Source organism: Quercus lobata, chromosome 4, assembly GCF_001633185.2.
Source record: "Quercus lobata isolate SW786 chromosome 4, ValleyOak3.0 Primary Assembly, whole genome shotgun sequence".
Lineage (NCBI taxonomy): Eukaryota > Viridiplantae > Streptophyta > Magnoliopsida > Fagales > Fagaceae > Quercus > Quercus lobata.
In genome coordinates this window covers 3242986-3269536 of record NC_044907.1, presented here as the reverse complement: position 1 = coordinate 3269536, position 26551 = coordinate 3242986, and the positions used below count along the sequence as shown (strand labels likewise).

The 26551-nt window shown below is 32.6% G+C and overlaps 1 protein-coding gene across 1 annotated transcript; it reads right to left on the bottom strand.

Moving 5' to 3' along the window:
* Window positions 1-1900: 1900 nt before the first annotated feature.
* Window positions 1901-6179, bottom strand: LOC115987452 (uroporphyrinogen-III C-methyltransferase). Its single transcript, XM_031110994.1, has 5 exons — window positions 5518-6179; window positions 4669-4746; window positions 4430-4499; window positions 3619-3896; window positions 1901-2591 (listed from the first exon to the last, which is right to left on the bottom strand). Exons 1-5 carry the CDS (start codon window positions 6058-6060, stop codon window positions 2442-2444), a joined length of 1119 nt encoding a protein of 372 aa, XP_030966854.1. The 5' UTR covers window positions 6061-6179; the 3' UTR covers window positions 1901-2441.
* Between the last annotated feature and the right edge of the window lie 20372 nt (window positions 6180-26551).

The following is a 26551-nucleotide window of genomic DNA, read 5'->3' as shown; positions in this document are numbered from 1 at the left end:
CCACGACATATAACAAAAGTTGATGGATAAATCTTAATTGAATAAACTTAAAAGTTAAATGACTAAAATGAATGAAAACAGAGTCAAATGACTTAAAACGAATTTTGTTGAAACATAGAATGTGACTTTTGCATTTTAGTCATAAATTTATTACAATTTTTTTTTTTCACACCAAAATCTCAATGTAAATTAGTTTTTGACAGTAAAGAGATTTGTTGAGGCAATTTTTGGCTCTTAACAAAATTTAGAGGAAACTGACTATCTCAAGGGCTTACTATAATTGCCAGAATAAGTCTTCAAATAACTCTCCACGTGTTGACTTATTGAGATGACTTTTGTCACTTGGATGAAATTGATTCTGTTGCTTGTAAAATTTCAAGCAACATGATCAATTTCAGTTTTCGCTCAGATAGAGTGAGGCATTTTATATTTTATTTACACAAAAACTAAAGTACAAAGGTCAAAGCAAAGCTTTAAGCCAAACAAAACTTGGGGGTCAAACAATAATCCAGAAGATCAAATTATTAAACCAGCTGCAACCTTAATGGACAAAAACAATCATAATTTAGGGTGCAAACTATGCATCCGAATAATTTATGGTGCAAACTGTAATCTAAGATATAGTTTAGGGTGGTAAAATGCAATTTCCCCCACCACATTCAGGGTTCCATAACTGGTCCGAATTTCACCTCTTACAATAAGAATGTAACTTTTTGATGCAATCCGAAGCTCTCGTGTGGTGCATAGTCTTGGTATCTCCATTGGAAACATCTAGAGTTCAAATCTCCCACCCCCATTATCAAATTATCAAAAAAAAAGCTATAAGTTAGAACCTCCACGGCCATATAGCGGTGGAAGAATGGAATCACAAACACAGTTTGCTTCAAGTAGAGACCAATCCTCCAATAGAAATACTACCTAAGTTAGGGAAATATCAAATATCTTATGGGTTTATTCATTGCATCTAGATCATATATATGACCTACATCAATTGGAAAATAGCAACTTGATAAAAGCAAACTGCCTCCAAGCTAATCTGATATAGCCTGAATAAGTCATATACTAAATCTTATCTTAAGCTTGGCTTTATTCAGATAAGCATAAAAATATTCAACTAATGGTAAAGCTCAGCTAAATATAAAGATAATGGTGAAGTAGTACTGAAATAGAAGAATTCTGCAGCAACTACATTCCTCATGTAGCAATGTGTCCAACACCATATCACTATCCCAAACACACTAAATGTATAACAAATAACCCAAGCAATCCTCGTGAGCAACACCATAATTGTCACCTTTCAGCATCTTAATAGCCAGGTTCCATCTCAGAACATCATAAGGAGATATATGTTGAACATCCCCACCTCATCTCACTCCTTAGTTTTTTTTTTTTTTTTTTATAGGATTCTAGGTGTTAACATATCTTCAAGTGAGAAGATAATTGTTGTTTCTGTTTGCCCTGTTTATTTGTCAGTCGATTGGAGCATCAATAGATTGTTCATATTAAAATATCACATAGTACAAACATGTTATTTCATTCTGAGTTCATTCAAAACATTATTAATGCATTAAATAAAGAAGCAGACATAAAAAATGAAGCACCATGCTAAAGTACAACTCGTTTAGTCCCCTAATAGGAGAACAAATGTTGCAACTTGCAAGTATGATTTCATATCATATGGCTATTCATATATATATGCAAATACAAAAGTTAAAATAAACCATAATTTCACGCTAATCATCACCATTCATCCAACATTCTCATAGATAAAAGAATGTCGATTATCCCAAAAAAAAAAAAAATGTCTCTTCATTTACCAACTCATTCATCCCAATGAAGCTAAACGCACTGCTAATTAACAAAAAAAAAATATGAAAAAAGCTAGACTTTTGTAAGCAAATAATAAAGGACCCTTCCAAACTGCAATCAAATTGCCCTCATTTAGCATGTCCACAAGTAATCAGCATTGTCCTAGTGCACACTTAGTGCAATCAAGAATGCAATTATAACCTCATTAGAGGTAAACCAATTTATCAAGGAACTAATCTAATCAGGCTCACCTTAATCAGATGAAATCACACTTTTTCAGATGAATCTGATCACAGCTAAATAACTCAAAAGGTTAGCTTTCCTTTGTTGATACAAGCAAAGAGACTGTGGCTCTCTTAATCTTCGTTGTGACAAATTCAAACTCCATTGTGCCTTCAGCATGGATTTCAACCAATCTAATGGAGTGTTAGAAAGGCGTCTTGCATGCAAGCCTACTCAAAAACCAATTTCACTGAATCTAAAAATCAATTATTGAAACGCCAAACAAGTATTGAAAGATTTGTCCCATCCAGAAGCATCGTCTAGTCAACCTTTCATTATCGGCCGCCATAACTGTGAATTCAACTGATAACAAATTGAATGTTCAACATTTCTTCAGGCCCAAATTTTGTCTATTTGGCCTGTACCATACAGGATGCTTCATTCATAGAAAGTGACCACAATGGTGAAAGTGCAACAACATTTCCAATGATCATCAGTGTTGGTGATACTAACTCTACTGTTGTAATTTTATTAGCAAGATCCTTCAGTTCTGCAAAAACCTGTATGATTGAGAATGCCGACAGTCAATTGTTGGCAAAAACAAACATAAAATGAACAACCTCCTGTCACACAGATATTAACCACTACATTATCTTTCTTATAAGTGAACATCAACCTTTACAGGTTTCTATTGATGAGTCCTTAAAAACTTGAGATTTTGAGGCTTAGTATATTTTATTTTATTTTTACTTTTAAAGGTCCATGCACAGTAACTACAATTTCCTAGAGCTTGAGTTTTTCACAAACAACCCTTAAGGTTTTTGAGCATTCCCAGTCAATTCATTAGCCCCTAAAATAAATGCCTAGTTACAATAAACACACACATTTAAAACATTTTATTTACTGGTATTTAGATAATGAGTGACATGGTGAAAGGTAAATGATTTTGACATCATAAACCTAGGAAGGCCAATAATATATCATCATCTAAAAGCAAAGCCTAGTTTAAATTTTCATCTAGTGATCAGACTTTTCAGCTCATCTAAAATCTCAGGTTAAACCTTCATAATTTTTATAATCTCCAACCCAACACCCCCCTGACCTATTATTTCAACTTGCACTTAAATTTTGTTATAGATGTACTTGTTGAAGTACATCAGAACATCCCTACCAAAAAAAAAAAAAAAACTCCATTTAATTTTTATGAGCCTTAGAATTTGATTTTAGTATGTTATTGCTCATTAGGATTTTATAAAACGTGTTGCCTAAAAAACTACAAGAAAGCAATTGCAATACAAAATAAAGACCAAAATGAAAGCAAGGTGTTAACTTATGTTTAAGCAAAATAAAATCCTTCTTTCACAATTTTATTGGGCCAATAATGAGTCAAAACAAGAAAAAATTTCCGAACAGTAGGAATTCCAGCAACTTACTTAAAGGAGTTGAAAAATTAGAGAAAAGCAACAAATGAAAAAGTATGCTATTTGTAGACACTTCATTTTGTACCCCTTACAACTCGAGCCCCTGTGGCGCTTGTGCCCACACTATTTACACCCTAAAAACAATTACACTAAGAATTGTGCTTACCATGCGTTGTTGAGGTGTGGTCCCTCGCTCAACTGCAACAGCTGGTGTATTAGGGGGAAGACCATGATGCATTAACTTTAGGGCAAGTGAAGGGAAGGTTGATAAGCCCATATAAATCACTAAGGTTGAATCAGGGTCAGCTGCGTTTTCTACTACAAACAAAGGATCTGTTCCTCCTTTCCTTGAATGCCCAGTGAGAAATCTTACACTATTTGCAACACCTCTGTGAGTTAGTGGAATCCCCAACTCTGCTGCTATTCCTGAAGCAGCCGTTATTCCTGCAAAAACAATGAGCATACAAATCAAACTCTTTGGAAGCCCTTCTATTCAAGTTATGTCCCTATTTTCATGCATCAAAGATCACATCAACATTCTACTACTATTTTCCTCCCTCCATGAATGCATTTGCCCCATAAATCAATGTACATTGCCCTTATATAAGTCTATGACGCTATTCCCCTAACTATTTTGCCAAGCCTTTATTTGGAAACCTTTCTGCCGCACTTTCCAAGTGATTCACAATGAAGTTAAGTTTTTTGAATTCTCTAGATGTAGAAAAAAATTTGACTCAAAATTGCGAATATCAATGTTATGTTTTATCAAAACCACACATTCCAGATTTTAATAATCACTTTTGGAGATGGATTTCATCTTCCTGTCCTCACTCAATTCAACATGATCAATCATTTTCTCAAAATGCTATGTAAATCATTATGGTTTCATTCAATTATTCATGAAACATTCAACTTCTCCTATATTAACAGTTTCATCTTAATAATGAGATTTAAGAGACCAGTCCACTATGGCATACCTGGAATTACTTTCACGTGAATCCCTTGCTGCTGCAAAAAATCCATCTCCTCCCCACCTCTCCCAAACACCTAAAACCCCAAGAACATATTTCAGGATAAAAATAAAATTAAATAAAAAAAATAAAAATTAAATTAAATTAAATTAAATAAAAAAACCTGAACAACAGAGCAAATGAAATTACATTTCTGGGCTAATACCACTACATTGGCCAGTAAAACATTTGCAGATAGAACTCACCAATGGATCCCCTCCTTTAAGTCTCACAACAGTAGCTCCTGCTTCAGCAAAACTTAGAAGCAACTCGTGTATTTCCTCCTGTCACAAAACCAACTTAAAATAAATTCATTTCTCCAATCCCCACATGCCCAATTGTACAAACACCTATTTTCCTGTCTAGGTGACTAACGAGCAAAATGGGGTGCCCCTGCATGACTTCCTAAGGTACCCATTTTTCAGCAAATCAAACCAACCGCATATTTAAGGGACCAAAATCAAACTAACCCTATATCTAAACGACCAAAATCAAAACCAGCCCCATATTTAAGGAATCAAAATCAAACTGACCCATAGATAGAGGGACAGAATTGTTCCTTTTTTTTTCAATTTTAAGGAGCAAATCCAAATTTCTTATATCTGAAGAACCCTAATTGAACTTACACTAAAAGCATTCTTCATACCCCCTCTCCCAAAAAAAAATAATAATAAAAGCACACCCACAATCCCAATTCATTGTTTCTACCAATATCATCAACCAGTGTTGTAAATCAATAGCAAACTAATTCTTAATTATAAAACTACCAAAAAATAATTACAAACTCAAATAGGTACAGATGGAGGCAGACTGAATAAAGAGAAACCCAGTTCAAAAACAAAAGAAACTCAAATATTTAACCAAAGTTGTGCATCAATTGAAAAACCATTCCTAATTCATAAAAATACAAACTTGAAATAGATACAGATTAATGCAGACTGAATAAAGAGAAACCCAGTTCAAAATCAAAAGAAACACAAACATTCAATTCACAGAAAATGCCATACATATATAGATAGATAGCTAGAGAGAGAGTGTGTGTGTGTGGGTTTTACCTGGGTTCTACTATGGTACCCAGCAGTCTTGCCAACATAGAGGAACCTAGCATTAGGTCCAACCAAATCCAACACATCATTGGAGACCAACCGATCATACAAGAGCAAATCAGCACTTTGAATGACTCTCACAGCCTTGAGTGTCAAAAGCTCAGGGTCCCCAGGTCCGGTCCCCACCAAGAACACATTCCCTGGCCCACACTTCTTCCACCCACCACAACCTTCTCCCTCCCTCTTCTCTCTCAGCACCTGAAGCAGCTTCTTCAGCTCTGGCAATTGCAGTGCTATCTCATTTTGCCTTACTGAGTTAGAATCAGGTGGTGGGGAAGAGCAAGATGCTATATTTTCTATATTTTCCAATTGGGTCTTGTACAACCATTGGTCCCTGTGGTACCTCTCAACGGAGTGCTTTTCAGTGAAAGGTGAATTAGAATTATAGTGTAAAGAACAAACGGGGTGAAAGTTTGAGGCTTTAGTTGGTCTGATATGGTTTGAAGATAAAGAAGAAGAAGGGAAAGATTGGAGCCTAGTGCAAAGCGCCATATGAGGTCTTTGTGTCGAACTTGAACGAGTTGGAGCTATAAAGTACACGTCTTTCAGAGTTTTAAGAACGGAAAGGAGAGAGTTTGAGTTTGAGTTGAGTTTGGTGTTTTTTTGGGCTTTTGAGGAGGCTGAGAAGTCAAGGTGGCTTTTGGGCTTTAAAAGGGACATCACCTTAAAAACACAAAAACACAAAAACACAAAAAAACAAAAGCAAAAAAATGGCATTTGTATTTTATTTATTTCTTTCTTTTCACTCGGCTTGTTAACCTAGTCCATTTTTACTTTATTACTTTTGGGTTTATAATAATTTATTATTACACTAAAAAATATAGCATTTAAAATGTAATTTTTCTTTTTTTAAGAGGTTAATGTTGAAATTTCTTACCCTCAAAGATAAAGTACTTATCAAAAATAGTTTAAAATTAATCTTACCACATTCAAGTAAAGTAAAGAAATAATTCTCAATGAGAGGATAAAGAACACGGAACTATGTATGCATTGAGGGAAAATTACGTTTAATTTCTTTGTATAGTGTTGTTATGGTATGTTTGGGTGATATTATGTATGTTTGTGAGAATCTTCCTGAAATTATGCATGGACTTTTTTCTTTTTTTTTTCATTTTTTTTTCATTTTTTTGTGAAACATGCATGGACTTATTCTTTCAGATGCTATGAGATTTTTTTTAATAAGAAATATGCCATGAGATTTTATTTATGTAAAACTAAATATTTACCAAATTTGGTCTTTTTTATCAAGTGTCCAATCATGAATAATGCTCTTTACTTTCAATAAATTATCTTCTCCATGGATGCGTGAAACCAAATTTTTACTCTAGTTTGTAAATTATAATTACTAGCCGCGAACCCGCGTGTTGCGCGTGATAATTATTTTTATGGTGGTTTTTTTTTTTAAATTACAATTTAAACTAATCTAATAATAAGTAATGTATTTTGTAATTATATTTTTATTTATTATAGGACAATCATAAATATAATATAGGAACAATCCAAAACACCAAAAAAAGTAAACTAAAAAAAAAATTAATAAAACTTAACAATGATTAATTGAACCAATATTAGGATAAAATTTTCTTTTTGATAATCTATTAAGGTTATTTTCTTTGTAGAAATTATAATTTCGGTCACCCAAAACATATTATCAAATAAAAAATTATTAGCAAAATCTAAGAATTAAATTTCTATACATGCATTGTTATAAAATAATAATAATAAAAATAAAATTGCAAAAGTTAAAATTTGTCACCTATCCAATTATTTTCGTTTGGCTAACCTTTGCTTTTCTTTAAATAAATGGCATTATAGAGTACTTCTAATACAACTATTATGAGTACTTTGTCCACCACAAAGGATTAGAAAATAAACAAAAATTAGTAAAGTCTCATAGTTTAACATCTAAATTAAGCACTATAAAAAATCATGCTATGTAACAGAATAAATATTAAATTATCCAAATCATGCTATGTAATAGAATAATATTATATTTTTATATGCTATATTTAATTCTTTAGAACGCAATAGGATAACATTTAACAATCAAAGAGAATAAAAAAAAAATAAAAATAAAAAACAACAACAACAATTTAAAAAACAAAACTAAATCACAATTTTAAAAACAAAACTAAGTCACATTAACTCAAAATAGAGTTTCAAAGAATATAAAAAATTATCAACCTAAAGTAGAGATGCAAGAAAAATAAAAAAATCCACCAAAAAATTTAGAGAGAGAGGGGGGACCTTTTTTTTGTGAGGAAAAATTATGCATAGAATAGAAGAGATATTGACAAATTTATAGTAAGAATGTATGAATAAGAAGAGACAAAAATAAAAGAAGATGAAAAGAAAGAAGAAGAATGATATTAATGTAGAGGGTAGTGGGGAGATAAAAAGGTAAGAGAGGGAGAAAGATTAAAGTAGTGGGGAGATGTGTAAACTATAAATATTAAAAAAATAAATGTTAAAAACAATTATAAGAAAATTGGAAAAAAAAAAAAAACCCTAAAACTTGAAAGGCTTCAACATTTTGTTTTGTTTATGTTTTTGTTTTCGGTTGTTGTTTTTTGTTTTTTGTTTTTTTTTTTTTTTGTTTTTTTTAAAAGCTCACACAAAACCCTAAAACTGAACTGAAAATGTTTTGAGTTGGGCTTGATTATGGAATTAAATAAATAAAAGGTGGGTTGGATTAATTATACAGATTTATTATAGAGTGATAGTGGAAGTAAATAAATAAGTAGTGGGCTACATTTATAGAGCTGAAAATTGTAAAAATCATTTTAAAATTGTAGGACAAATTATATTTTAAAAAAGAAAAGAAAAAAAAGAATGACGTGTCAGTTAATGTGGCGTAACGTGAGAGCAGCAGCATTAAATGCTACGCTTCAGCTTTTAGTAAAAAACAACAACAATCAAAGAGAATAAAAAATAAAAAAATAAAAATCAACAACAACAATTTATAAAACAAAACTAAATCACAATTTTAAAAATAAAACTAAATCGCATTAATCCAAAATAGAGTTTTAAAGAATATAAAAAATTATTAACCTAAAGTAGAAATGCAAGAAAAATAAAAAAAGTCCACCAAAAAATTTAGAGAGAGAGAGAGAGAGAGAGGGGTCCTTTTTTTGTGAGGAAAAACTATGCATATAATAGAAGAAATAGTGACAAATTTATAGTAAGAGAGTGTGAATAAGAAGAGACAAAAATAAAAGAAGATGAAGAGAAAGAGAAATAATGATATTAATGTAGAGGGAAGTGGAGAGATGAAAAGGTAAGGGAGAGAGAAAGATTAAAATAGTGGGGAGATGAAATGGTAAGGGAGAGAGAAAAGTTGGAGAAGTGTAAATATTAAAAAAATAAATGTTAAAAACAATTATAAGAAAATTGAAAAAAAAAAACCTAAAGCTTGAAAGGCTTCAACGTTTTGTTTTTATTTTTGTTTTTGTTTTTTGTTTTTTGTTTTTTGTTTTTGTTTTGTTTTGTTTTTTGTTTTTTGTTTTTTGTTTTTTGTTTTTTGTTTTTAAGCTGAAAAGGCTCACACAAAACCCCAAAACTAAACTGAAAAGATTTTGGGTTGAGCTTGATTGTGGAACTAAATAAATAAAAGGTGGGTTGGATTAATTATACAGATTTATTATAGGGTGATAGTAGAAGTAAATAAATAAGTAGTGGGCTGGATTTATTACAGGGTGATAGTGGAAGTAAATAAATAAGTAGTGGACTACATTTATAAGGTTGAAAATTTTAAAAACCATTTTAAAATTGTAGGACAAATTATATTTTAAAAAAGAAAAGAAAAAAAGAATGATGTGGCAGTTGATGTGGTACAATGTGAGAGTAGCAGTATTAAACACTACGTTTTAGCTTTTAGTAATATATAGATTTATTAGTTTTTTTTTTTTTGAAAAAATATCATTTTTGTTTCTAAATTTTCACAAAAGTTCATTTTTTGTCCATAAATTTTGCAAAATGTTTTACTTTTTGTCCTTCTATTTATGTCTATTAGTTTATGTCATACATGGCCCAATGAAGTGCTAACGTGATATCTGACTTAGACTAAAGGCCCGTTTGGTAGGGCATTTCAAATACCTATTTTCAGTTTTTAAACAATATTACACACTTTTTCACACACTTTTTCACCTACATGTATTTCAAAAAATTACAAACAATACTACTCAAACTTTTTTACCAAACGAGCCCTAAATCATTTATATTTAAAAAGAAAAAGACACATGGCAAAGAGTTATTGGTACCCTTAATAATAATTACTAAGAAGGACGAAATTGCCCCCACACCTTTAATGATCATACCTCACTTCACCGGGACTTCACCCTCTCCACCTAGGCTATAGGTCTGATCCAACAAGGAAGTAATAGGATCCAACAAGGAAGTAATAGACACTGGGCTCTCTCAAAAAATATAACCGGGCCCCATTATTCCTAGGATCTCAACATATAGTCCAGTAGATATGTGACCCAAAGTACACAAATCCTCAATCCCAGCCTACACTACCCTCTCTCAAGTCAACACATTAACTTTCTTTCCAACACAACCAAATAAACTCACGCATTTGGGCATTTAGATTTATGTTTTGTTATATATACCATAATGGTCATATGGTTTTGTTATTTATTTATTTATTATAATATGAATCTGGCCATATGAGTTTATGGGTTTCTAATTAGTTTAATGAATATGTTTTGTTGTTCAATTTTTGTATTGTTATATTATAATATATTTTATCTCTCTATGTCATCATTTTTTTAAGTTGATTTTTTTGGTTTGAAATTAGGTGCTAAATAATTCATTGAAAAAAAAAAATTTTAAATATAGGAAATTTTCAATATTATGAATAATGATGGGTTGATAGTTTTAAAATAACATTGAAAATTTTTGTATATATCAATAGTGAACTAAATAATTGTTGAGAATATGATGATATATCAAAGTTGATAATTCTATATTCAGTAGATTTTTGAATTATGATTATTGTATTAATACTACCAATTTTGTTGTGGAGATTCTATAAGGAAAAATTACAACAAATTGGCCCCCCAAATATAAATTCCTAGCTACGCTCTTGCCTCCAACCACGCTTTCCCTCTCCTCTACCACCCCACTTTCTCTTTCTAAACTCCATCACATTCCTCCAAAAGCTTAGCTAAGCTCATCCTAAACTTGGGTTCCACTATCCCACTCTTAACTTTGTCATAACTATCAAAACCTAAATCAAAATTATAATTTGACAAAGACCCACTATTGTTGTTCGCAAATATACTAATCTCATCTTTGTCAAACCTCTCAAACCTATCAATTGTTAAGGAAGTCTTGCTCTTGAAGCTTACAGGTTCTAGAGGCTTGTCGGTAGATTATTTGCTGTAATTTAGAGACTCCATGAGTTGAATCTATGGGGATTTGGGTGGGTTGTCATCTAACGGTTTTGGGTAAAACTTGCTGTCGGGTTGGATAACGTTTTGGACTCGAAGAGTAAGTAAAGGTAAAGAACTAAAGAAGACATTGAAGGAGGAATGTGATGGGGTTTTAGAGAGAGAAATTGGGTGGTGGAGGAGAGAAAGTGTGGTTGGGAGGGATGAAGTGGAGGCCTAAAGGATCATTAAAGGTGTGGGGGGTAATTTTGTCCTTTTAAATAATTGCTATTAGGGTACCAATAACTCTTTGCCACATGTCTATTTTATATATATATATATATATATATAATTTAAGTCAGATACCACGTCAATACTTCATTAGGCCACGTATGACATAAAAAAAATGACGAAAAGTAAAATGGTTTGCAAAGTTTAGGGACAAAAATGATATTTTACCAAAAAAAAAACCAACAACAAAATATGATATACTGTGTTATACTATACTTTAAATTATTACTTGATTATTTGATTTATTTTCTTACATTCTTTGATGGGTGTGTGATGTTATTTGAAATCGTTGGATTTCTTAAAATTGTTTTCATTTGTAATTGGGCTAGATCCAATAGTTAATATATAAATAGAAATTGAAATTCGTACCATACAATCAAATCGAAATTGAAATCAAATTTATCAATTACCATGCTAAAAAAAATTAAAATAGAAAGATAAATATTGAAAAATTAAAAAGAGATTGTCTATCATTCAAATTCTAATACATCAAAGAAAGATAAATATTGAAAAATTAAAAAGAGATTGTCTATCATTTAAAGTCTAATACATCCAAGAGATAACCTATAAATACTACTAATTTTAAGCCAATTTTAAGCCCAAGAAGAGCACAGCACACCCACAATAGTTTCATGATTCATCTCCCAATCTTCCTTTCATTCTCTCACTCTCACAAACAGAAAGAAACCCTCTATGATTGCAGGAATGGGTGGTATGTTTGATGAAAATTATATACCAAGGCCTGAAATTACCGATGAAGAAATCAAGCGTTATTATGATCAGGTTAATGAGAGTGGGGTAAGCCTTTCTTTCTTTTCTGTCCTAAGAACAATTTATATATATAAAGTTGTATAACGATTGATGTTTTGGACTGAAGATAAAGAGCAATAAATAAATCATTGTAGAGCTTATGATAAAATATTGATATAAAAATGAATGATTAATAATTGTGTGGTAACTCTACATTGCAGGGTTTTGATGTGGAAGACTTTTCCCACACCGTGTGTCTTGATGGTGGCGGCAGGATTGAGCCCTTAGATCTTTCTGATGACTCAAACAGGCAATTAGTTGTTGATCTTTCTATGGAAGCACTTGACAAGTACAACACCGAACATGTCTATTTCTTTCTTCTTCTTCTTCCTTTTATTTTATTTTATTTTATTTTTTTATTTATTTTAAATTTTTAATTTTTAATTTTTTTTAGTTGAGTAAGAGATCTGGGTTCAATCCCGTCTTTATCAAAAATTGATTGGTATTTTGATTTAATAATAAAGTTATCATCTTGGTGTCTTGATTTGATAATAAAACTATTATCTTGGTGTCTTGATTTGATGAGCAGACGCGATAGTTGAATAAGATATCTGAGTTTAATCCCATCCATGAGAAATTATATAGTCCTCTGGTGGACCACTGTCACTTGTTCACCATTCCACTAAAAAACTTTTACTTGTTTAAAATTGCTAAGTTAGTAATTAATTTCTGTTTAAAAAAATTTTCTAACTAACAATTTTAAACAGGTGAAAGTTTTTTAGTGGAATGATAGACCACATTACTTGTCCACCATGTGGATCTCATAATTTCTCCCCGTCCACACTAGAAATTGAAAAATTGATTGATGTCTTGATTTGTTGATAAAGCTATCATCTTGGTGTCTTGATTTGATAATAAAGCTATCATCTTGGTGTCGAAGTAGTGTTTATTTATTTCTCCCTTTAATTAGATTAACTGTTTGTATTCTATTTTGTTTGGTATTATAGAATAAGAACTTTTAAGTTTAAGGAGGTAGAGAAGGCAAACTCTGAAGTTGATTATTGTATTGTAACTTTGACCTGCGGTACCAACTATTATATCACCTTCAAGGCCGAGGATGCTTCTACTGCTGCTATTGAAACCTTTCAAGCTTTGGTCTACGATGGAGAACCAGTTCGAGAGGTCAAATCTATTCGGGTCAAGCCCACATCTTACTCTAACCAAGGTACTTAACTAATAAATTAAACTCATTATTTGTTTATTTTCCTTTCAATTTTTTTTCTTTGCTTCATCAAATATACACTTTGTAACTTTTTTCTGACATTGTCATGTATGGCATCTAATTAGTTATTGATGATGAATTCATAAATATTGCCTTTTGGTACCATTGTACTCATCCTTTGAAGAATGTTAGCAGTGCAATGAAACCGTGACATTAACTATGCTTTTGTTGCTGCCATAGTCAGTCATTGCTTTCTATTCCACACTAACATTGCTATTTGCCATGAATTTAAGGTCAGATTTCTTGTTAGGATGAATTGAAATTTGAATAGTGGGTCACAATTTCCACGAATTGGTAGGCTTTAGGAATACTATGTGCCTTTTTTTCAAGGCGCATAGCAGGGGAAAAGAATGTTTGTTTGGTAATGTTTGATATTTACACTTTATTTTCTTTTTGTGTTTAATTTGCTTGATGGTTTCATGAGAGGTTAAAATGTTGATAACTTAGTTTAAGAGGAATGTTTGGAAAGTTTCCTTTGTCTCTCTCTCAAAATGAATAACACCCTTTTTCTGATGTTTTTCTTTTTCTTTGTGATTTTTTTTAAGAGAAATGATATGTCTATAACATTTCTACAACATTTTTACAACAAATCCTAAATGGCAAATTGTTACTAGTTGTTATTGTTGGGGCAAAAAAGTAATCTTAGCGTTAATTTGAAATTTGAACCAATAACCACTAATCACTTGTGATTTGTTGTAAAAATGTTGTAGAAATGTTGTAGACGTAGCATCTCTCTTTTTTTAATGGCAGTATATTTTATCATTAGAAACCATAATTATTTATGGAAAAAATCTTTATGTTTTCTTTATTAGAACAATTCTTATACACTACAGGCTACAGCATTTCAAGTTCCTATTGGAATGTTCATTGATCTTCCGTTGACTTACTTTTGTGAACATGAAATTTAATGCATCTTGGCATCAGGTGTGTTTTAATTGTTTACTAATTTTACGTTCCACGCAGTTGTGTGGCATGAAGAAATGAAAGGAAAGAAAAAGTGAGTTATCTAGAAAAGTGGTATTTTTATACTTAAATTGGTTTGATTTGTTACTTACTGTTTGCGATGTTAATTACTCTAAGTAGAATTAGACTTAATTACGCCAGTAAGTCTGAGATTAACGAAGGAGAGTTGTATCAATCAACACATGTGAGGAATGTAGCTGGAAAGAAAACAAAGCAATGGCACTAGTGTCAGTAGATGGCAGTCATTTGGGTTCCTTGATGAGATTTCCATTGTCAGGTTCAATAGGGTCTATCCTCAGAACAGTTAAGGCAACCGTGGCCATTAAATAATGTTTAGAATACAAACCAAGCTCCAAAAGAGTAAATAAAGGATAACTTGATAATTGTACAATATTGAAACCAAAAATAAATCAAAGATAACTGTTCTAGGTGATCCAACAACAATGAAATATGATATATCAATAGATGCACTGACATGAGTTCGGGTACGATATGGCAAATAGGACACTGTTATGACATTAGCACGCATGGATATGACACGTGTATAGCATCCCAAATAAAGTATACAAGCTTTCTAATATATTGTAATATAAGTTACTTGATCTTTTGATCTATTCTCTTTTCTATATCTTCTAAGCTTATTATTCCAGAACTTGTCTAGTCATATGATTACTTGTCTTTGTTTTTTCAAAAACTAAAATAATAATAATAAGAAGAACATCAACTTTTTTGTTACCTTCGCTTAGAGGTTCAGAAACTTCAAATTGCATCCAATGATGGGAAATAAATTGTAATGGAGCATATGTAGCATATACATAACTAATTATTTGTGAAAGTGGGGAAATAGGTTTCATTTGAGGATTTAGCAGGACAAGACCATGGTGGAATCCTGATCTAAGCTCATATATCTATTCCCTGGCTTATGAGGCTCTAGATAGACGCTCTTAGATAGAATTGATTCACTGATTGTGTAGGGTTGTACTTGGACTAGCAAATCTATATGCTGAAAAGACACCAAGAGTCTTGTAGCTCAATTAGTACCTCTTAGTGTTTTCAACATAGACATTCAAAGTTAAAAACCCTCAGGACCCATTGCTGTAACTATCATTTTTAAAGGACAAAAAATAAGGCAAATAAGGTTTTTGACATAGTTTTATTGTTCCACGTTGCTGACATTATTTTTTATTATTTGCAGGTAATGAAGCTGATGAAGACCAAACAGCCTGATGTCCAGTGTAGAGCTAGGAATTTGGTCTAGAAGATTGATTAATGAAATATTCTCATGTCAGTCACATAATTCGCGATCATGTGCCGAGGAAGCAATATCTATTTGCTTAGGTTAACATTTGTTTTATTTTATTTGTGAGAGGTTAACTTTTTTTAGCCTTTCTAGTTTCTAGGGGATTTAACATTTAAAACTCCAGCATTTGGGACAAAGTATTAACTATTTAGTAGTTTGGAGGTTAATCAATTAATGTGTTTAGTCTTACGTGCGAATATTTTAAAAGGTTGTTGATTGCATGACTTCTCCCACTATTTTTAATGAATAATTATATAACAAATTTTCTAAATGTTACTATTAAAGAATATTATTAATGAATTAGTCAAGATCAAATAACACAGTGTAATGTTTTTTTTATTAAAGTTAAGACACTTATTTAGGACAAAATTGCCTTATGCCATTTTCACCCAAATTATATAGCCTTATGCCCCCCTTCCCAAACTAATTAGGGAAATACCCCTCTTTTGAAACTCAACTTTCTCAAAATTGAGTTAAGCCCTATAGTGACGTTTTAAATGACCTATAGTGACGTTTTAAGGTGACGTTTTGTAACTTGATTTCCATGAAATTGAGTTATAGGCAATTTTATTACCTATAACTTGATTTCATGGAACTCAAGTTACAAAACGCTACTATAGGTCCTTAAAAACGTCACTATAGGTCTCCAGAATTTTTTTTTTTTTTTAACTCGATTTTCAAAAGAGGGGCATTTCCCTAATTAGTTTGGGAATGGGGGCATAAGGCTATATAATTTGGGTGAAAAGGGCATAAGGCCATTTTGTCCCACTTATTTAACTTCTTATTGGATAGTATTTTGAAATTTTCACATTTGAATTATATGTTTTAATTCCTCTTTATCTCATGAAATTTTATGAAAATTGGATGCCATATAATTTAAAAATAAAAAGAGTTTGAAGTTTAAATCATCTATATTTATATATACTATAAAACCGAAACTTTTAACTCTTTATTGCCATCATGAAAACATGTCACATAAGTTTTGAAAATTTCACATTTTCTCACATTATTATTATTTGTTTAATTTAGTTTATTATTTGGATTTTAAAATATGCCTCGACAAATTCTAAACATAGTGCCTCTAAAAACCATAAACGTGAGCAATGCTGGAGAGGAGCCGGACCCGTAATTGTTAATGCACACTCTTTATTGCATAATTGTTTATACACACTCCTTATTGCACACACTATATATACATTTCAATTCAAAAACTAAAATATGTGTACAATATGTATAATAGGCATTGTGTAATAAAAACTTAGGGTTTGTTTAGGAACCGCTTATTTTGCTGAAACTAAAAACTTTTTGCTGAAAATACTGTAGATAAAGGTAAAAGTTAGTTGAAATAGTACAATGAGGCCTATAAATAGTACCAAAAAGTGCAGTGAGGTCCATGAATAGTAGCAAAAATAAGCTAAATAGTAAAATAAGCGGCAAAAATAAGTTTGCCAAACGCACGTTCAATGTACTTGAACTTGAATGATTGGCTCGCAAGCCATACACATTACTCTAAAAAGTAAAAACCTTACAATGTGCAATACAAGTCTTCCCAGACTCCACCCTTTTAATCCCAACGATATTTGTGCTTTACATGTATCATCATGAACACCCTTGTCAACTGGAATCTCAATTTGATGAATCTTGTAGGAAGCCCATCTTGGACATTATCTTCATGATGAATTCTTTAAGTTTCTTTAGCCCAAAAATTGCAATTCTCTCTCTCTCTCTCTCTCTTATTTCTGTATAAACAAATTAGAATTGAAAAAGCACTTTGTGAATGATATGCCATAGAGATAGATGACTATGTAATATAGATAGAAGATGTTTCAATGGAAGCTTTGATATCAATTTGTTGAGATAGCGGAAGCATAAATACATATTATTTTGAGAGGGTGGAGGTGATGTAGATTGAGGTGTCTTGGTCACTGCCTCCACCTCTGTCTCTTCTCAACACCTATGACATTTTGTTTTCAGAAACATTTGGTCCTTTCTTCTGTGTGTGTGTGTGTGTGTATGTGTGTTAATTGTTGAATTAATGTTAGTTTAGGCATGGTTTTGTTATGTATTTGAGCCAGGTGGCACTTTCTAAGCCATTGATATTGTTTAAATAAATCCCAACCATGAAATGGACCCTCTCCAAATATACAACCTTGGATATGTTTTCGAATAATATTTTTTTAAGGGGTAATTCTATCATATTCCGATTTTTTTTTTTTGGTAGGATACAGTACTGAATACGCAATACCAACATCATATATCGTACTTTTGTCACATTCGATGCTTATTTTATTTTTTACTCACATTTGATGATTCAATTGTCACATTAGAATTTCTTTAAGTAGTTGGTTTCCCCATAGGTTTGAGTCCGAGGACCATGCAATACCTTGGTTCTGTCCAAAACTTAGATTTTCTTTAAGTAGTTGGTTTCCCCATAGACTTGAGTCCGAAGACCATGCAATACCTTGGTTCTGTCCAAAATTTAGAATTTTCTTTAAGTAGTTAGTTTCCCCATAGGCTTGAGTCCGAGAACCATGCAGTACCTTGGTTCTGTCCAAAACTTAGAGTTTTTGCTTAAAGTTTCGGGGACTAGCCCCTCGGCCAAGGTCTGGGGCGCTAACTTGATGTTGGAAGTCCCTAGAACTGCCCGTGCCACCGATACTTCGAAGCGTAACCCCTAGTGGAACTTTATATTAGGACAACAATAACGTGTTGCTGGAAATGACGGAGAGACTTTCTCAGGCCCTTGCTTGACAGGAGCTCGATCCACCGCCTGTGCCAACGCACAAGCCTTTCCCACAGACGGCGCCAATTGTAAGGACTCAATTTGTAACGATCCCAAACTGGTCTTGGGTTCGTACGTTAAAAGCCCAAACAATAAAATTTATAGAGCGTGGGCTGAAAGGCTAGGCCTTGGTCACCGGACAGTGGTTAGTCATGGTGTTCATGGTGGGCTCACAAAGATGAACTAAGTTTGTCCAAGGATCTTGTCCATGAAGCTTGATGTTCTTGTTACTCCTCTCTCTATTTGGATACCATGGTTTCAGCCTCCTTTTTTTGGCGCATTAGCCCTTACATTATATATCATTTCCCAGTTGATCCTGACCTTCCATCTGTTGATCAGGCAGATACCTACTTGAGTGCCTATCCCATCAGCCGCCTCCCCCCACTTTTTGTTAGTTGCAATAACCGAAGCCACACTGTTCAGGGGTCTTTTCCCATCAATGTGGCTAGGACGTTTGTTGGTGCATTCAATGCTAAGGTGACGTCTTCTCCTTGAACCAATCCCATACTGTACCCTTGTGCGTGTCCCATTCTACTCGCCTTTTCTTCTGGGAGCGCTCTGGAGGCTACCTTTGATGACGTGTCGTTCTTCCCTTTTGAAGCCTTGGGATGCCGAGGACATGGTCATCCTCAGCTGCATTCCTAGGCTATTTGGTATTTTAATACTTGTCCTCGGCAACTATTCTCCTCGGCGCAGGCATTGGGCCCTAATGGAAAGCGGGCCAGGACCACAAATTCTCTGGCCCCACAGTGTGAAATATATGAATTAAATAGTTAATAATTATTTTTTTTAAAACATAAAGCATGAAAAATCTAAAGCTTAACTCACTGGGCCCAACTCAATCCAGCCTAATCCACGTGGGTTAGGTTGGTTTCTACACACATGATGGGCTGGGAATATCTCAACCCGAAAAACTTTGGTAAGATTGAGAAAACCTTCCAACCAAGCCAATTCAACTCATGCACAAGCTAATTCAATTCATGCACACCCCTACAACCAATAGCTAAATTCCCTAACACTTCTAAAGAAATTTAATAGGGAGAAAATTTTATATGAACTTATGTGAATGCCCTTAGTATGTAACTCTTGTGCACTTTTAAATTGCTTTCCCAATGTTTGAAATTTGTGAGAATTGATGTTGCAATTATCTTACTAAACTATGAAATTTTTAACATGGAATAGATAGATATATGAACAACATAAAATATAGATCATTGTTTTAAGTAACTTACCCCCATATGAATAGAAATATTAAAAAAAAAAAAAAAATGCCTGCATCAAAACAAGAGGACTATGTAAAACATTTATAATTAGAAAGGGGAAAAAACTGTAACATAAAACATATTGATGAAGAAACAGCACAAAAAAGCTAACTAAGCAAAAATATGCAATAAAAAAATGATTTTATTATTATTATTTTCTTTTGATCATGAACAAAGATATGCAATAAAAAAATATGTACAATAATTTTATTCATGTAATTCAATTTTATTTTTTAAATACTTAAAATATGTTCACAATCTATGAATGAGCATTTGCAACTAGCATGGTATTTAGAAAATAAGATTATTTATTATTATTATGATTTTTTTCAGATTTGTCTTACAAAAGCAAATTAGCATGGTATTACACCTATTCAGATTATGCTTACCTGAACTTTTGTGTGTGTAAAAAATTATATTGCTAAGATTTTCCTTTTGTGTAGTTGTTTTTAATAACTGTTATTCTTATATTTTCTTTTTTTTTTTAAATCCAATTTTAGATGTGACCACATAAATGTACCAGTCATAGGACTGGACCTAGACTTCCAACTCCCCATTAGAAAAAGGCCTTTTAGGTTTGAACGTATGTGGGCATCCCACCCCTCATATAAGGAAATGATTCAGTTGGCATGGAGGTCACAAAATGCTGCATCAATGGCTGCTCAATTATATAGTAAACTGCAGAAAGTTAGGCCTGATTCTTCTAGCTGGAATAAGACAGTTTTTGGTAAGGTGGAAACTGAGATCAAGAACAAATTAGCCCTTCTACAAGATATTCAAAACACTATTGTGAATGAAGATGATGTGAGGAGAGAAAAGTGCATCAAATAGGAGGTGGAAGATTTGTTGAATAAGGAGGAACAAATGTGGGCCCAAAAGGCTAGAGTGACTGGATTTTGAAGAGTGATAGGAATAAAAGATTTTTCCAAACAATAGTGAAGCAGAGAAGAGTCAAGAATAGCATTCTACAACTTAAGGACAGGAATGAGAATCTTGCTGATAAACCAGAGGAGATTGAGGGTATTTTAGTGGAACACTTCAAGAGTTCTTATGAAGATCAGAATGCTTTAAGTGTAGATGACATTTTACAAGAACTCCAGGGTATTAATATTCCACAGCTAACAGCCCAGCAATGCTTGGAGCTGAGTAAACCCATTACCAATTTTGAGATTGAGTGTACTGTCTTTCAGTTTGGCCCTCACAAAGCACCAGGGCCTGATGGGATTCCAGCTTATTTCTTTCAGGAATATTGAGATATTGTTAGACCAGACATCATTAACATTGTCCAAGCCTTCTTCCACTCAGGGTCTCTATTCAAACCCCTCAACCAAACACTCATTACCCTTATCCCAAAGAACAATTACCCTGATGAGTTCTCCCACTTTAGGCCCATAAGTCTATGTAATGTTGTGTATAAAATTATATCAAAGTTTTTAGTCAATAGACTTAAGCCTATCATGGATGGTCTCATAACTCCATATCAAAATGCCTTCATAAAAGGGAGAAATATCACTGACAATATTCTTATTGCCCATGTGACAGTGGATGCTCTTAGGAAAAAAAGGGTAAAAAAAGTTTTGGAGTCCTTAAGATTGACATGAATAAGGCTTATGACAGGGTTAGATGGAATTTTCTTAAAGCAGTGCTCATTGCCATGAATTTTGATGCCAAATGGGTTAAATGGCTAATGGAGTGTGTCACTTCTATTCATTACACTCTCTTCTTTAATGGCAACGTATCCAATTCGTTTAAACCTCAGACAGGACTTAGGCAAGGAGACCCCATCTCTCCATACCTTTTTCTAATATGTTCCAACATCTTATCATTAGCTCTTCTAAAGGCGGAATCCTCAAACCTAATCTCTAAGGTCAAAGTGGGTAGAGATGGAGATACTTTCATTCATCTTTTATATGCTGATGACTCCCTGTTGTTTTTTAAGAAAGATGAGAAGTCTTTAACAAATTTGCAAAGAACTTTGGACTGGTATTGCACCCTGTTTGGGCAGAGCATAAACTTGGCTAAGTCTAATCTGTATTGTTCTCCAAACATGCCTTTAGAGGAACAGGAAGTGCTAGCTAGGTCCTTAAGGGTAAATCTAGTCTCTAATCCTAGCAAATATTTAGGATTGAATTTCAAACTAAGGGGTAATAGAGTAAATGATTTCGAATTCCTAGTGGAGAAATTAAACTCAAAACTTCAAGGTTGGAAAGCTAAGTTACTTTCCTAGGCAGGTAGATCCACCCTTATCTCTTCAACTCTTCAGTCCATTCCTCTATACATATTCTCATGTTTTAAGGTTTTTGAAACTACATGTAAGAAGATAGACTCTATAGTGAGAGATTTTTGGTGGGGTCATAATCAAGGGGAAAGAAAAATGAACTTTCTGAATTGGGGTAAGATTTGTCAGCCAAAACAGAATGGTGGATTAGGTCTTAAAAGGTTCAATCTTATGAATCAGGCTATGTTGGCCAAACAATATTGGAAACTTATCCAAAATCCTAATTCCCTGCTTGCTAGAACTTTAAAGAGTAAATTCTATCCCAACTGCTCTTTATAGGAAATTACTACCAAACTCCATCACCCTTGGTTTTGGAGAAGCATTCTTAATCCGGGTAATGTGTTGCTTAAGGATGGTAAATGGTTGATTGGTAGGGGCCAAAATATTTCATTAACATATCAGTATTGGTTCAAATACAGTTATGATTCATTAAGCAGATTTGGTTTGCAAAATGGCATTGTGGCTGATCTCTTAGATCAAAGTTCTTATTCATGGAATTTTGACCTCATTAGAGCCATTTATTCTCATGGTCAATGGTCAGACATTATGGCTATTCCTTTATCTAAAACTGCTTCTGTTAGTGACAAGCTGTTATGGAAATATTCTGCTGATGGTGAGTATAAAGTTAGGACAGCCTATAGTTTTGTACTCCTAGAACCTAGGGTATAGTATGATAATTAAAGTGCCTCTAAGGATTTCTCTCTTCATTTGGAGACTACTGCATGATAGTCTCCCAGCAATGCTCATCCTCAAAAACAGAGGGATTCAAACCCGTAACAAATGTCCTATGTGTGAAGCTGAGGAAGAATCTTCCACACCTATTTTTACATAGCAATTTTGCAGGAGCTTGTTGGCATGGCACTACACTTGCTGTTCATACCACTGATTTTTGTAACATTACTGTTTAACAGTGGATTGATAGACTGCTAAATAGATTCAATTTTAAGGAGAAGCAATCAATGGAATATCTGCAGGCAATTTACCACTCTTTTGACAATATGGAAACATAGAATCTGGTGATCCATGAAGGCAAAAAACCCAAACCCTATAGAGGTGGTTCTAATTGCTCAAACTCTATCATGCAGGTACAAAGAATCCTTTTCTAGCAATTCAGAGGAGAACAGACAGCCAAGAATCCCAGTTCCAGAGCCACATGCAGCAGTAGGATAGTGGCAGTTGATCATCAGAGTTGCAAGTGTTAGGAGCAAGAGGTATAGAAGATGTTCATATGCTTATGAAGCTAGGGATATCCAGGGAGAGGTAGTACTTTGGGGAGCAGCTAACAGCACAGCAAAAACAAAGTATGGAGCTTTGCAGGAGGCTATGGTGGAGTCAATTATCAAAGCCGTGCAACATGGATTCCATACGCTTTTGTTTCTCACTACTAGTAGAAGAATAAGCCAAGTTTTGGAACAAGTCACTAAGCCGGACTTGTTTGAGATGACTATATTGGCTGATATATCTCATCTTTAGTAGAATGGTTTAGTTTTCAAAATGTACTTAGGGTGCGTTTGTTTTGGGGAAAATGAATTCAGGAAATCATTTTCCCCCTGACCCGCGTGTTTGGCAGCTACGGAAAATTCTATTTTCCGGAAAATCATTTCCTGTTGACCAAAATTTACTCCTTTGACCCGGAAACGATTTTACACTTTCATTTTCACTTCAAATCATTTCCGGGTCACTCGCAAAAGAGAGAGAGAGCGAGAGAAAGAAAGAGAGCTCAGCCAAGCACTCCCTCCGATCCAGCCACTGACACCAATCCACCTCACGCCGGTCACGTCGAGCTCAGCCAGACGATCACTGATCCCTCACGGTAGTCCGATCACCGAGCCAAACGACGCAGACCCACGGTGAGTGAGAGCTCAAACTCACACCAATCCAGACAAACGCACCCGATCCAGCTCACTCCAGGTCACGCCGAGCTCAGCCAGTCAATCACCGGGTGTATCTCCCTTTAATGGTATATATATATAAAAAAAAAAAAAAAAAAAAAAAAAAAAAAAAAAAAAGGTGTATCTCCTATTCACTCCCTCATTGATCACATATGATTTACTATTGGTCCTCTTTTTTATATTTATTTTTATTTTTTTAGTGAATCTTTTCTTTTCTTTTGATCATGAACAAAGAACACGAGCAACCATAACTAGTGATACTTAAAACATTTGAGTCGACGGAGGCACAAAAATTAGAGCATCATCATTCAAGAAGTGGCAATGCTAGAATTCTTATGTACATCAAAATCGTATCAAAATCAGTTTAGAGCCTCTTATTCTAATTTTTTTTTTTTTTTTTTTAGTACTAGTATTCTTTTGTACATCAAAATCATGTCGATGAAGCATAATCTAAAATTAATTCTATCATAAAAGATGAATTTGTCAATACATTAGTTGCTTTCTCATTAATAATCACTAGCTGAGTTCCCGCACAATGTGTGGTGCAACTCATTACTAGTTTTTACCAATATTTCAATAAGATTTAGTTTAAATTTCTAATAGAAACATTCAAATTTAGATCCCTCACACTCAACTATCGATGTATATAAAAAAATTTCAATAAATTTCTTTGTAAAAAAAGGTAATCTTTAATTATTTTACAGACAAAATAGAAAGACACTAAGAATAGTGTAGTGATTTGATCATAGTATATATATATGTTTTTAAATTGAAAATTGCATGATATATTAGGTCACATAAATAGGCATGTTTCATGCTTACAAAAATGCAAATATCCTTCAAATTATTTTTTTTACATTTTGAATTTTGTGTTAGTAAAGTTTTTTTTTTTTTTTTTGGTTGGACATTGTTTCAATAGTTGCAAAGACAACTAAAATTTTAGTAAGAATACCATATTTCAAATCAATTGTTTATCACATAAAAATAAAATAAAAAAATCAATTGTTTCTCATATAAATCTTAGAAAAATGATATTAAAATTTCATTATGCTTAAAATAATTAATATAACAAAATAAACATATTCATTCTATTAGTTATCTTTCTAATTACATAGAATAAATACTACAATGTTAGTTCCACATACATACATACATATGTATGTGTGCGTGTATCACATGCCATGAAAGGAATTAGGAAATTTAAAGGGTTAAGATTAATTTTTAGTGAATTCACAAATTTTTTTTTTTTTTTTTTAGTTTTTGTATCAATTTTTGTCAAAGGAACTAAACATGAGGAATAATGTCAATATTGTAAATCTAATATTATTATTCCAACTAAAAACTATTTCTTAAATAAAGTTTATAAAAGTAATCTTATAAATTCATTTAATATAAATAATTAATGCACAACTATAGATAATTAGTATGTACATTTACTCTGATTCAATGAACTAATAATTTGATATAAATGCAAACTCTTTGAAGAAAAAGCCTAAATAAAAAGAATTTCAAAGAATGCGCCATTTGGCACAATTCCATGCTCTCCAACATGAAATCTCTACTTTTATATATATTCATGTCTTTTTTAAAAAGAAGACACAGTGCACTGGTAGAAGAACTTTGTATTCAAAATCAAATTTCACCTTCACATTTTCTTTCTAATCAAACAAGCAATCAATGAATGGGAACCCACATTGAACCTAGACTATGATACTTAAACAAAGATCTATAAAATCAAATGGTTCAACCAAATAAAACAGACAGAGGGAGAGACAGAAGGAAAATAATTTAATATTAGAACAATCTATAAGCATAGGAAACAAAATTAGAGCTATCAAAAACAATCAGCCCAGAGAAAAGAGAGAGGGGGAGATAAAGAAGTAAGAAAAGAACACCAAGAACACCAAGAATAGCTATGGTTTTAGATGCCAAACCTGTCAGCTACGTTCTTGATGTGTTGTAAACCCAAAATTTGGAAAAAGAAAAGGAGCAATGTGATTAATGCCACTGACTTGATGTGTTGTGAACCTGAATTTTGGAAAAAGAAAGGAGCAATGTGATTGATTAATGGATTACGACTTTGAAGGTGTAATTTGATAAATGGATTACAGCTTTGTTCCAGTTTATAACTCAAACTCACATAGAGTAAGCAGGAAATAAATATCAAATTCTATTGCAAGTTGCAACGGTTGCCTGCTTTTATTTATTTATTTAGAATAAAAATTATTATTATTTTTTGGATAAAATACAAAATTTACCCTCATTTCAGTTTTTTAACTTTCAATTTTATTCAATTAAGGCTTTTTCATCAATATTTGTTATATGTTGTGATTAATTTTCCAATTATTTAAAATTTTCTTCAATTTAAAAAAAAAAATTCAATTAATGATTGAAAAATATATTTCAGAATTTTTTTTTTCAAAAAATTTAAATAAAAGTTGATGGAAATGTCTTAATTGAATAAATCTAAAACTCAGAGGATTGAAATAAATTCTAAAGAAACTTAGAGGGTAAGTTTTACATTTTAGCCTATTTTTTTTTATAAGATGCTATTATTTTATTCAACGGAATTTTGTCAAATTTATATAAATCATGTATAAGAGATAAGTTCATAGATCTTATAAAAACATAGAAAACATGTAATCCAACAATTGAATTTTTAAAATATTAATCTTATAAAAATTTATTAAGTGGTTTAATATTACTTAAAGTTACCAGACTACTAATGTCTGGAGGAACAAACTCCATCTAGGCTAAAAGTGGAGGATAAAACCTAACTCTCTTAGCAAAGTCATTCGTAACAGCATTCAT